This window comes from Ranitomeya imitator, chromosome 3, assembly GCF_032444005.1.
Source record: "Ranitomeya imitator isolate aRanImi1 chromosome 3, aRanImi1.pri, whole genome shotgun sequence".
NCBI classification, from domain to species: Eukaryota; Metazoa; Chordata; class Amphibia; order Anura; family Dendrobatidae; genus Ranitomeya; species Ranitomeya imitator.
The window spans coordinates 524,834,140-524,846,964 of record NC_091284.1 but is presented as its reverse complement, the minus strand read 5'-3'; the positions used below and the strand labels follow the sequence as shown (position 1 = coordinate 524,846,964).

At 38.5% G+C, this 12,825-nt stretch overlaps 1 protein-coding gene across 1 annotated transcript in view; it reads right to left on the bottom strand.

The window, feature by feature from the left end:
• The window catches only part of MYH15 (myosin heavy chain 15), a 68,830-nt gene that overhangs the window by 41,067 nt on the left and 14,938 nt on the right, over window positions 1–12,825 (bottom strand). Inside the window, exons 7-14 of the mRNA XM_069757759.1 lie at window positions 10,849–10,945; window positions 8,314–8,334; window positions 7,763–7,855; window positions 6,278–6,341; window positions 4,161–4,259; window positions 3,181–3,284; window positions 2,925–3,063; window positions 666–784 (exon numbers count right to left, since the gene is read on the bottom strand). Coding sequence (XP_069613860.1) covers window positions 666–784; window positions 2,925–3,063; window positions 3,181–3,284; window positions 4,161–4,259; window positions 6,278–6,341; window positions 7,763–7,855; window positions 8,314–8,334; window positions 10,849–10,945 — 736 coding nt within the window. The remainder of the gene's footprint in view (window positions 1–665; window positions 785–2,924; window positions 3,064–3,180; window positions 3,285–4,160; window positions 4,260–6,277; window positions 6,342–7,762; window positions 7,856–8,313; window positions 8,335–10,848; window positions 10,946–12,825) is intronic.

The window sequence follows — 12,825 nt, the reverse complement described above, 5'->3', positions numbered from 1 at the left end:
TGTAAGCCAAAACCAGGAGTGGGTGATAAATGCAGAAGTGGTGACGTGTTTCTATTATACTTTTCCTCTGATTGTTCCATTCTTGATTTTGGCTTATATACTGATGTAAAATACTGATCAAATACTGGTAGTGTGAACGTGGCCAAAGGGGTAACCGTTCTTAAAAATCCCTGTCCTTCAGCTGCAGTTTTTATAAACAGACAATACTTTACTCACCTACCCTGTTTCAGCGCTGAGTCTCCGCCGCTGCTCACGATACCTGTCATTGTTTGTATTGCTGATGTCGTGTCCATATCGCTGCATCCAATCAGATTTAGTAGCATGAGCCGCTCAGAGCCACTGAGCTCACTGATTGGCTGCAGTGATGTCGACGTGACATCGGCGCTGCAGTCAGTAACAGACACCTGGAGCAGCAGCTGAGACTCCAGGGACGGAGAGTAAGCTGCAGCCGGAGGACAGGGATTTCCAAAATCTAGAAAACCCTTTTAATTGATTGTGCAGCCAGCAATAGACAGAGCAGCACTCAGGCTACAGAAGGCAAATGGTGCATCATTTTTAATGAAGCCCAATTGCAAATTTATTTTTTTTTTGTGAAAAATACATGTATTTAAGCAAAATGTATGGTATAGATCATGTATGTTTACCACTTAGTTAGGTGGTCTTACCTGTTCTACAGTTTGTCCTTTGGTCACATACTCATTCCCCACTTTCACTCGGGGATGCAGTAGCCCCTTCACCAAGTCAGAGGAACTGATGCCCATCAAATAAGCAGCCTTATCTGTATCTAATATAAATGAAAGACACCCGCCCAGTGTTACAATATCATTATGAACCAGACCAAACATGTCGCTTCTTATTTCCAAAGTAGGCCATGGTCCAAATCACAGTTTGTTTACAATTATTCACTTTTTTGGATCAGATTTAATGTGCGTGCACATGGGAATAATACTATTTTTGGCCATTATATGCATTTTTGACATGTATATTTGCCCACTGGCTCTCACATGGTCACTAAATTCAGAATAACCTAACATGTGGGTAGTTGCTGTTGTGCCCAGCGTCACTCTCCAGTCACAGACTTCCATTGACTTCACTTCAACAGAGCAGCAGTTTCTTTTCCAGTTGACAGGGCGGGACTACTGGTGTCATGCTGATTGACAGCCGTCTCTCCGCTGCCTAATTGGGGGTAACTGGCTGTCAATCAGCATGACACCAGTAGTCCCGCCCTGTCAACTGGAAAAGAAACTGCTGCTCTGTTGACAGCGAGCATCTGAATCTCTGGCAGGAGCGGTCAATAACCAGTGCCAGGAACAACAGACAGGTAATGCTATAAACTAAAAAAAACAAAAAAACAATGCTAGGTAAATCTCCTTCCAGTCTGGTTGTGCCCTTTGGTCTTTTTTTTTCCAGCTGCGATGATGTGCCATACTAGCATATGACTGCTTCAGCAAATCACCAGCCTATCGACATCTGAGAAAAATTGTCTGATTATGGTAATCACACTCTGATTAGACTCTGATCAGAGTGGGACCCGTTTTTCTTGGATGTGGAGTATTAAAAACAAAAAAGTTTCTCCATCTTTTCCATTCAGTCAGTCCGTGTCATCCAAGTGTTGTCCGATGTTTTTCACGGACCCAAAGACATAAATTGGTGAGTACCAACTAATGTTTTGAGGCAAATTTTTTCCTCAGACCACTCAATCCGAAGAAAAAAATCGTACTCATGCATTGCTCATTGAATAACATTGGTTCAATTTAATGTTTTGACAGATCTACGGTCATCTACGGTCATCTGCACAAGTCCTAAGGCTAGGTTCGCACATAATACAGTGCTCTGCACTGAGCTCTGCAGTGGGATGTCCATTGGACTCCTGCTTTCTGGGGATTACAGAACTCAGCAGAGAGCATTGTATGTGTGTGAACTGTCTCTTAGCAGTCACTTGCCATCATGTCGTTACCGCTGCTGAAGTTCGTGGTTTGTTGTAGAAATCTTATTGGTGATTTGTGTATGTGATATCATCACTCCCGGAAAATAAAGACCGATGGAGAATGATGCAGTATCGGCCCTGCAGTCACAGGGAATTTCACAGGGAAATTGAGTAAAGGGAATGTTCTTTATTTTATAATATTTTCTTATAGTTGGTTCTGTTTTTTAGTGTATGTCTAAAAATAAGCCACTTATGGCCAAAACGTCATGTAGCCATGTTTGTAATTTAATAATGAAGTTGTTTTAAACAAAATTTTCTTTTGGATATATCTGGAAACCCATTTCTGCAACAACTAAGTGATATTAGTGCTCTTTATTATATAACATTTCCTGCAGCAAATTGTCACTTCTTCCACTCTTGGCCAATCATTTTAACCAAGCAATGTGGCAGGACATTTCTATAGGCCAGAAGAGATTTTTCTTTTGCATGTTCTCAATTCCTTTATATCCTATGTATACTGTAAATCAACTTTTTTCTTAGAGACCACCCTTTAAAAAAACTATTTTATTTACTACTATTTTGGCTATTCATTTCAGTGAGTACATATGAATAGTTAACGTGTCCCTCAGCGATCAGCAATAAGGATTAACTTTTGTGAATAACACGTTGACCGTACTTATGGTGTATACATTTATACCATTAATCAAAATTGCAGTAAAATATAGTTGTTTACGGGATCTTCAGAGCCTTGTCATGAATGGAGCAGTACTTCTGTATCATTCATTGTCTATTGGACTACTGGAGAAAGCCACTCTGTTTCCGGCAGTTCCAATAACAATGATTGGAAGGGATGCTGAGTTTGTGCACCTCAGGTCCACTTAAGATAGTTCTGTGGATCACTGGGGTCACAGCTGTTGGACCTTCAGTGATCAGCATGTAAATCATATGAATAGGATTTTGGGGGGAATAAACCATTAATGTGCCCATTTGATCTTACTTTCAGTGCCATCAGCCTCTGCTTGTTCTTCCCTTTGTTTCTGTTTAAATTTCATATTTCCAAAATGCATTATGGCTCCTGTCAGTTTGTAGGCTCCATACTTCTCTTCCGGAATAAATCCCAATATATCAAACGCTTGCTATGGAAATATATACACAAAGATAAGGCCATATTTCAAGACTCATTTCAGATCACAAAGCAATATTTTCTAACTCAACTTTTGTAAACTTCTAGAATTTGGACAGTCAATACTTACATCAGTTGCAACTAATTCTTCACAATCATCTAAGTTGTCCACTGTAACAACCCCTTGTGAGCTAAAGTGGAAATCGTAAGGGTTTGTGCTCACTAACAGCATGTCTACAACACATAAACAGTAGAAAGCTCTAGCATTAAAATACAAGTGAATAGAGATATGAGTGAATAGTGAATACAAGTGAGTAGAGCCATTAGATATGAGTGGATCGACCCCGGGAGGATTGAGATTGAGTCAAATTCCCTGAAATTCGCAGTTCTACACAAATTAGAATACTTTGCAATTTGATTTGTCAAAAAAAGAAATCTCTGGCCGCCATTTTAGTGGACCATTTAGGGTCTGGAAAAAAACCCTCACAGCTCACCACTACGGCAGCCCCGCTGCTCGCGGCCAACTGTATGTTCTTTCTACCGTTAAAAGCCGCATTTCCAAGCTTTTCACTATAGATCAGGACTTACAGCTGTGATCAGGGTTTGGGGGTCATAAGTTTGTGACTTTGTGATGTCACGATGTGTGCTGCAACCTTACGAAAGGCAGACAGAAGCGAGCAGCAGGGGAGCATTTTGCACACTCTGGCTGGACAGACCCCAGAAAATAATAAGGAACATTCAATTTTCAATGAACTCAAACCATCCATTCATCAATTCTCACCATAGGATGAAGTCTGTGGCAAATCCAAAACAAATCAAATCTGCTGAACAACTTACATGTAACAAGTGGAATTTGCATTGATTTTGCAAAAAAAAATTTGCAAATCTGCCAAGTGTGCAGGGGACAAATTATTCCCATGAAATCAGTTCAGTCTCAGTGAAAAAATGTATTATTCTGCTTGTGAATTTAAAGCTAGTAAAATCTATGTGTGCACTTGTATTATTTCCTAATTCTTTACACTTCCAATAAACAATCTAGCTGTAGTCATATGTTATGATTTCGCTGTGGTGGTCTGTTGTGCTGTTTTGTGGTTAGAAATCGTATCTCACCTAGTAGCTCACTCATTTTCCCACTGGTTATCTGATAAAAGATGTGATAGCTTCGTTCTCCTGGCTGTTGAAAAATGACTCTGGATTTTTCCAGTAGATCTGAAAATATATTTTGTTAAATTGTAACAATTTATCTTTTCATAAGTATATGTATAAAATGCAGCAATGATATCAGATGCTGCCGAGCTCTTTATTATTTATGGTTTCATATTTGGGCCATGTTCACATGCAACGTTTTTGCAGACCTTTTTTAATGCAAATTGAAAGCTGAATTTCACAGTACCAGCAAAACGTATGAGATTTCGGAAATCTCAAACACACGCTTGTTTTTTTCTCCTTCCTGAATTTGAGAACTGCAGCGTTTTGTTAATCTGTACCAATGTCAATTTTTTCAGCATTTTTTCGCAGTTTTTTCACCCTTAGAAAGTAATGAGTACGTGAAAAAACGTTACAAAAACCGCAACTCACGTTTTTGCAGCAATTTTGATGAATAAAACTAACTTTATTAACCCTTTAATGCCACATGATGGATATATCCGTCTTGGAGCATGTCAGGGACTTTTGAGCTGGATGAGAAGCAGAGGGAGACGTCTGCCGCTAACAGTGGTGATCAGCATGCCTGCCGATCTGTTATCCTCTTAATTTAAGCGCTGCCATCCGGCCTAGGCGTCGGCTCAAGCCGCCATAGGCTTCCCTGTGACACGATGGCAGGGACCCAATAATTTGCTATGACTGTCGGGGGCCAGTTGAATGCCACCTTCCCCCATGCCATGTGATCTCCTCTATGACATCCAACCCGTGGCTGGACTTCATAGAAGATAGTGATTTTACGATATAAAGCAGTGCTGTAGTATTTCTGTATATAGCAGAAGCGATCAGATGATCGCAGATTCAAGTCCCCAAATGGAACTAACAAATAGAGTAAAATATAAGGAAAAAGTTTTAAAATAACTAAAAAAAACATAAAAATTTGTATCACCCCGTTTTTCCCCAGTTAACAATAAAGATAGGTAAAACATCAAAAATACACATATTTGTTCAGAAAAATCTGATCTATGAAAACATAAAACTATTTAACCAGATCTGTAAAAACTAATGAGAAAATAAAATCAAAATGCTAGAATTGTGGGTTTTTGGTTGTCGCAACTCCACAAAAAAATGCATAAAGATGTAAAAAGCATTGTATCCATAAAAACCTAGTATCAATAAAAACAACAGCTCACCGCGCAAAAAATGAGCTCTAACACAGCTCCATCAACCGAAGAATAAAAATGTTACAGGGTTTGGAAAATGACGACTCAAGCTAATTTTTGTTTGTTTTATGAATGTCTGAATTTTTATTCTCCACTTAAATAAAAAATATGCAAGTTTGGTATTGTCATAATCGTACTAACCTGGAAAATCATATCTACAGGTCATTGCGACTGTAGAATGAACGCTGACAAAGCAAAACCCAAAAACAATTGTGGAATTGCATTTTTTGCAATTTCAATTCACTTGGATTTTTTTTTCACATTTTCCAGTAAACAGTATGATCAAATGGATGGTGTTATTCAAAAGTACAAGTAGTCCCACAAAAAAAGCCCTCACATGCCTTTGTCAGCCAAAAATAAATAAATACATAAAATAAATAAAAAAGCTATGAATCTTAGAAGAAGGGTAGGGAAAATAAAAGCACAAACAAGTTCTCTTTAAATGGTTTAGGACAATTATATGTATTATGGCGACATTATCTTCTATACGCTTTTTTTAAATCTTTTTTTAATATTCCGTTTTTCTGTCATTAAGATAAACATCATGACACCAATTCTTCATGGTATTTGTACCAGAAAACTGGAGTAAAACAATTTGAAAAGTTGCAAAAATGTTCTGATCTTTTGCGTTTTCACTTAAGTTATTGCAGTTTTGCCAAAATTGCCGTAGTTGGGGAGGATCCGGTAGAGGACGTGGAATGTCTCTAGGCAATGCGTTTATTTTGGTATGATGCTTTTTTTTTTTTTAGAATTTAGGAAAAGTGCATTTTTAATGGTTTTTAGGGTTCTAGTATAAAAATAAGTAGCATGTGATATAAGGGTACACTAGTGTACAGACTGACCCTGAAGGCATTGTAAACTTACAAATTTCAATATCAGCAGAAGACAACTTGCCGGTTGTACCAAAATGGATTCGGATGAATTTACCCTGAAAAAGAGTTTAATTAAATGTTTGCGCTTTTTTTTTTAATTAATAAGCAATAGAATGGTAATTTACTAAAAGTGTTTCTCCTGTTTGGTTGACTGTTCTAATCTTTTTCTCATCATTTCCAGTAATTGAATTGGATTTGACCATGTAATCACCATATCTTGAAATTTCCCATGTTTTAAAATTGTCTCAACCAAGCATTGCTATTAGATTGGAAATATATGGCAATTAGGCAACTGTGGGAAGAAAAGCAAATTTATCTGATGTCTTGCACTTGTGATGTCTTATACTTGGAAAAAACAATCAAATACATTTATGACCTGAACAGTTCTTCCTTCACAGTTACACACAAGGGGAAAGAGTTACTGTCTGTCAATGCAAGCAGATTAGGGAAATATACTTTGCTTGCGGCGACATACTGCATTCTGGTTGTTAGACTCTGGCAATATGGGTCCAAAAAATTCCAAACCCCATAGAAAAAAAGTCATAAAACAATAGGAGTGGCTCTTCTGTATTGTTGCGGACATATAGAAAATTAATACTGTCTTATTGTCTTATTTATCGATTGATGGAGTGACAGTGGGAAGAGGTTTCAGTTGAATAAAAGTACCACTCCAGCGGAGTGGTACTACTCATTTTAATTTATTGACCCTAGTATTATGCTTATCAGCCGCTGTCTTCAACTTTTCCCAGCACTGCTCTGGTACCGCGCCGCCAGCTTGTGACCGCAATTTCTGACTAAAAGAAAGTCAGAGGTAACCATCACAAGCTCTCAATGCAAGTCTGAAGGCCTCATTCTGGTTCACATAAACTTACATTGAGCTGTGACTTCTGATTGCCCAGCAAACACTGGAGCGATCCGGCAGGTCACAGACTGATGGAGGCTGACAGGAGAGGCACTGATAACAGAGCAAGACGGTGGCTGGTGAGTATGAGACCAGGGTCAGGGAACTTAGATTAGTGGCACCACTCCAACTCTGCAATAAAAAAACCTCTGGAGTGGTGCTCTAATGTAGCCAATCTGATCACCTAGGCTCTACGCATCCAGAGAGTTGTGGCTGTTTTACATAACAATAAGGTGGGAATCTGTCCTTTGGTTTTAACTGTTGCCAATTTTATAATATCTCAGAAACATGTCATTTGAAACTACCCCCTTTTTATATCTAAGGTGTTCCAAAATGCAGTTCAACTGTCAATCTCAGGTGTAGGTCGGGGAAACTGGAATGAGAGACAGCCCAGGGTTGCATGCATAAGGATTAATTCAATTAAATTACACTGCTTGCAATACATACTGCCAGATATAAGGTAATATTTCTGACCAGACAGTTCTTAGATATAACAATTATAATAGCAAACAGGTTTACAGTATCTCTTTTAGATTTTACTAGGAAGGTTTTAACAAAAAACAAAGAGAAACTTACAAAACGAGAAGAGTTGTCATTTCTCAGAGTCTTGGCATTCCCAAAGGCTTCTAGGGCAGGGTTTGCCTGGATGATTTGATCTTCCAGTGTTCCCTATTAGACAACAACCCCTATAGAATTACTATACATATTTGCTGTGTTGATTATATGAGCAGATATTTTTTTCTATATATTTGTCTTGAATATGCGAATGATAGAAATGTCATTTTTTGTCAATGCCAACTTGCCAGTATCTATAGTTGTAAAGTATGCCTTATAGAGAGACACTGGTCAAGTTTGGAAATTACACCTTGCAGTTGTGTGCGCACCACTATGTACTTTTCAAAAGGGGTTGTGAAATTTTCTACAAAAACACGTTATTCAATCAATGCCAGATTTCATTAACTGGTTAAAAAGTAGCTCTAAAGTACGTGGTTGTATATGTAAAGTCTGACATTTTCAGAAATCTAAATCTGTCAGCATCAGTTAGTTTTTGTGTGTATGTATATGTAAAGCTTGTAGTTTTCAAAACTCAAATCTGTTAATTTTTTAAGTCAAGTTTTTCTACTTACCCCGGTCTTTGTTGCTGGTTGCTGTAATCAAAAAGTCAAACATTTTGTTTAGTTCAAATCAAATCAATACTTCACATAATGTGCCTGATCATATGTCTGTAACACATGCACACTTGTGTACTGAATTATATCAAGTTACAGTGGTTGTACGGGCATCTAATATTGATGACCTTTATATAGGATGTGTCTCCCCTTTTTCCTCGTAGTTTGTAAGCTTGCGAGCAGGGCCCTCACTCCTCTTGGTATCTGTTTTGAACTGTGATTTTTGTTATGCTGTAATGTCTATTGTCTGTACAGATCCCCTTTTTAATTTGTAAATCACTGCAGAATATGTTGGTGCTATATAAATAAAATTATTATTATTATAGGATAGGTTATCAATATCAGATTGGTGGAGGTCTGGCACTGATCTGCGGTTATTAGCTTCAGCAGCGGTAGGATGTTTGATATTAACTCTAACTCTAGCTGAGCAGCACAGCTCCAATCACACAGCTCCAAGTAGCAAACTGCAGATCAACATGTAGTCCAGCAGCTTCAAGAGAATATGAGCTGAAGTGCAGCTCTCGGCAGCGGCCGTTGCACATTGAACGGAGTTGCACTATTCAGCTCCTTTCTATGTTTGCATCCGACAATTGCTATACCTAATGACAACTAATCAATGGGGGTGCTGAATGTCTAATATTCATGACCTACAGTCATGGCCAAAATTGTTGGCACCCTTGAAATTGTTCCAGAAAAATAAGTTTTTCTTCCAGAAAATTATTGCAATTACACGTTTTGTTATACACATGTTTATTTCCTTTGTGTGAACAGGAACAATAAAAAAGAGAGAAAAAAAGGCAAACAGGACATCATGTCATACAAAAAAACAAAAATGGACATGACAAAATTGTTAGCAACTTTTCAAAATTTGATGGTAAACAATCACAACAGAAACCAGATAAAAAGGGTAGAAGTTGACTCTGTTGTTGAGAGAAGACACCTTTCAAATATGAGAAACCTGAAGCGGTTTGCAAAAAAAGAGTGGTCCAAAATTTCAGTTGAGAGGTGTAAGAAACTTGTTGATGGTTATACAGGAAAGATATATATCTTGGTATCGTGTTAGCCAGTAGATAGAAAAATATTTAGAATTGAGAGTCCTCAGTGGTTGATACCTTTTAATGGCTAACTGAAAAGATGGTAACAAATTGCAAGCTTTCGAGACTACTCAGGTCCCTTCATCAGGCACAGACTAAAGCAAATTGTGAAGAATTACATATTTATACACAACACAGCACAGAACTGTCATTATGGGAGAGTGATAAGTGATAAACAGTTGTGTCCATAAATATTGGAACGTACCTAGATTAGGAGTGAATGTTTTGTTGTCCTATGATTGGGGCCTGGTTCTGTTATGATGACCCGACATTTGCACTTCAGACCATGTGGGGTCATCAACCACTGTTGATGGTTATAGGAAGCGATTGATTGTAGTTATTTATTTCAAAGGATGTGCAACCATATATTAAGCTGAAGGTGCCAGCAATGTTGTCCAGACCATTTTTGGGATTTTGTGAGAAATTATGTTCCAATACACAAAAAATAAATAAACATGTGCATAACAAAACATGTGTCATTGCAATAATTTTCTGGGAGAAATACTTCATTTTGTGGAACAATTTCAAGGGTGCCAACACTTTTGGCCTTGACTGTATTTCTGGGGAAACGTCTTCAATACTAGGTGACCAGACAACCCATTTAAGCTTCAAATATATATTGGCAGGCCTAAAGCGGACATAGCATTTGTATCATGCCCAGTCCTGCAAATAGACTAACCAAAATAAAAGGCAAGTTTTGTGCCAAATACATATACCGGTAATTAATATTTTACATTCTGATCTTGAAACATCCTTGGGTTTATACACATGACCATATCACAGAGTGAAGTTATAGAAATCTATTGTACAGCACCCTTATCCTGGTCTGGGCCTATCCTACACTTCCATTTTCCTCTGATATAGATATACAAAGGTTTGTTCCGTGTAAGAATCTGTGACAAAAACATTGGTGCCACATTCTAGCTCATGTGATATTCTGTAAGCAATGCATGTACGAAAAGGATATTGTTCTTCATGAAATCACTGTACGATGGCACATAGAGTAGTAACAAATCTGTAAGGACTAAATGCCATCTCACAGGGTCTGTACAGATCGTTTTACTGGTTTCACTGTGTACAATTGTAGTGCTTTCTAATCAAGACTGATAAAATCAATAACCCCCGAGAAAATGTCCTTTGATTTTTTTTTTATAATATAACCATTTTACTTGATACATGAACATGTGTTAAATACAAGGATGATAACCACAAAGTGCCAAAAACAGCCACAAATAGCCAAAAGACAAACAGCCAAACGACAAACAGCCATATGACAAAGAGCCATACGACAAAACAGTAAAGGCAGGGGTAAATATTGCATTATAAATCAACCACTTGCCGTATTCCATAAACTGATGATTAGCAGACATGAAATAACATTAGCTAAACCAACACTCACATTCTTTTTACCAGAAACGTCACCAATTGCAGCTACTGTGGCAAAGTACTGAATTACACGTTTTGTGTTGACAGTCTTGCCAGCACCGGATTCTCCACTAAAATGCAGGTGAGAATAAAGTGGTAATTACAATACCATAAATACATGCAGAAAACGCAAATACAGTGCTATGATTATGTGGTAAGCATGGTGGGGATGGTTTGGTTATATACTTACAATAGATTATTATTAATAATTAGTTATATGGGTGATAATCAGATAGATAGATAGATCGATAGATAGTTGATAGATAGATAGATGATAGATCGGTCGATAGATAGATAGTCGTAGCTGCAGCACCAGCCATGAGTTAACAATGCCAAACCCCCAGTCAAAGACCAATCCTCCAAATACAGTGGGGCAAAAAAGTATTTAGTCAGTCAGCAATAGTGCAAGTTCCACCACTTAAAAAGATGAGAGGCGTCTGTAATTTACATCATAGGTAGACCTCAACTATGGGAAACAAACTGAGAAAAAAAATCCAGAAAATCACATTGTCTGTTTTTTTAACAATTTATTTGCATATTATGGTGGAAAATAAGTATTTGGTCAGAAACAAAATTTCATCTCAATACTTTGTAATATATCCTTTGTTGGCAATGACAGAGGTCAAACGTTTTCTGTAAGTCTTCACAAGGTTGCCACACACTGTTGTTGGTATGTTGGCCCATTCCTCTATGCAGATCTCCTCTAGAGCAGTGATGTTTTTGGCTTTTCGCTTGGCAACACGGACTTTCAACTCAGTCCAAAGGTTTTCTATAGGGTTGAGATCTGGAGACTGGCTAGGCCACTCCAGGACCTTGAAATGCTTCTTACGAAGCCACTCCTTCGTTGCCCTGGCGGTGTGCTTTGGATCATTGTCATGTTGAAAGACCCAGCCACGTTTCATCTTCAATGCCCTTGCTGATGGAAGGAGGTTTGCACTCAAAATCTCACGATACATGGCCCCATTCATTCTTTCATGTACCCGGATCAGTCGTCCTGGCCCCTTTGCAGAGAAACAGCCCCAAAGCATGATGTTTCCACCACCATGCTTTACAGTAGGTATGGTGTTTGATGGATGCAACTCAGTATTCTTTTTCCTCCAAACACGACAAGTTGTGTTTCTACCAAACAGTTCCAGTTTGGTTTCATCAGACCATAGGACATTCTCCCAAAACTCCTCTGGATCATCCAAATGCTCTCTAGCAAACTTCAGACGGGCCCGAACATGTACTGGCTTAAGCAGTGGGACACGTCTGGCACTGCAGGATCTGAGTCCATGGTGGCGTAGTGTGTTACTTATGGTAGGCCTTGTTACATTGGTCTCAGCTCTCTGCAGTTCATTCACTAGGTCCCCCCGCGTGGTTCTGGGATTTTTGCTCACCGTTCTTGTGATCATTCTGACCCCACGGGGTGGGATTTTGCGTGGAGCCCCAGATCGAGGGAGATTATCAGTGGTCTTGTATGTCTTCCATTTTCTAATTATTGCTCCCACTGTTGATTTCTTCACTCCAAGCTAGTTTGCTATTGCAGATTCAGTCTTCCCAGCCTGGTGCAGGGCTACAATTTTGTTTCTGGTGTCCTTTGACAGCTCTTTGGTCTTCACCATAGTGGAGTTTGGAGTCAGACTGTTTGAGGGTGTGCACAGGTGTCTTTTTATACTGATAACAAGTTTAAACAGGTGCCATTACTACAGGTAATGAGTGGAGGAAAGAGGAGACTCTTAAAGAAGAAGTTACAGGTCTGTGAGAGCCAGAAATCTTGATTGTTTGTTTCTGACCAAATACTTATTTTTCACCATAATATGCAAATAAATTGTTAAAAAAACAGACAATGTGATTTTCTGGATTTTTTTTTCTCAGTTTGTCTCCCATAGTTGAGGTCTACCTATGATGTAAATTACAGACGCCTCTCATCTTTTTAAGTGGTGGAACTTGCACTATTGCTGACTGACTA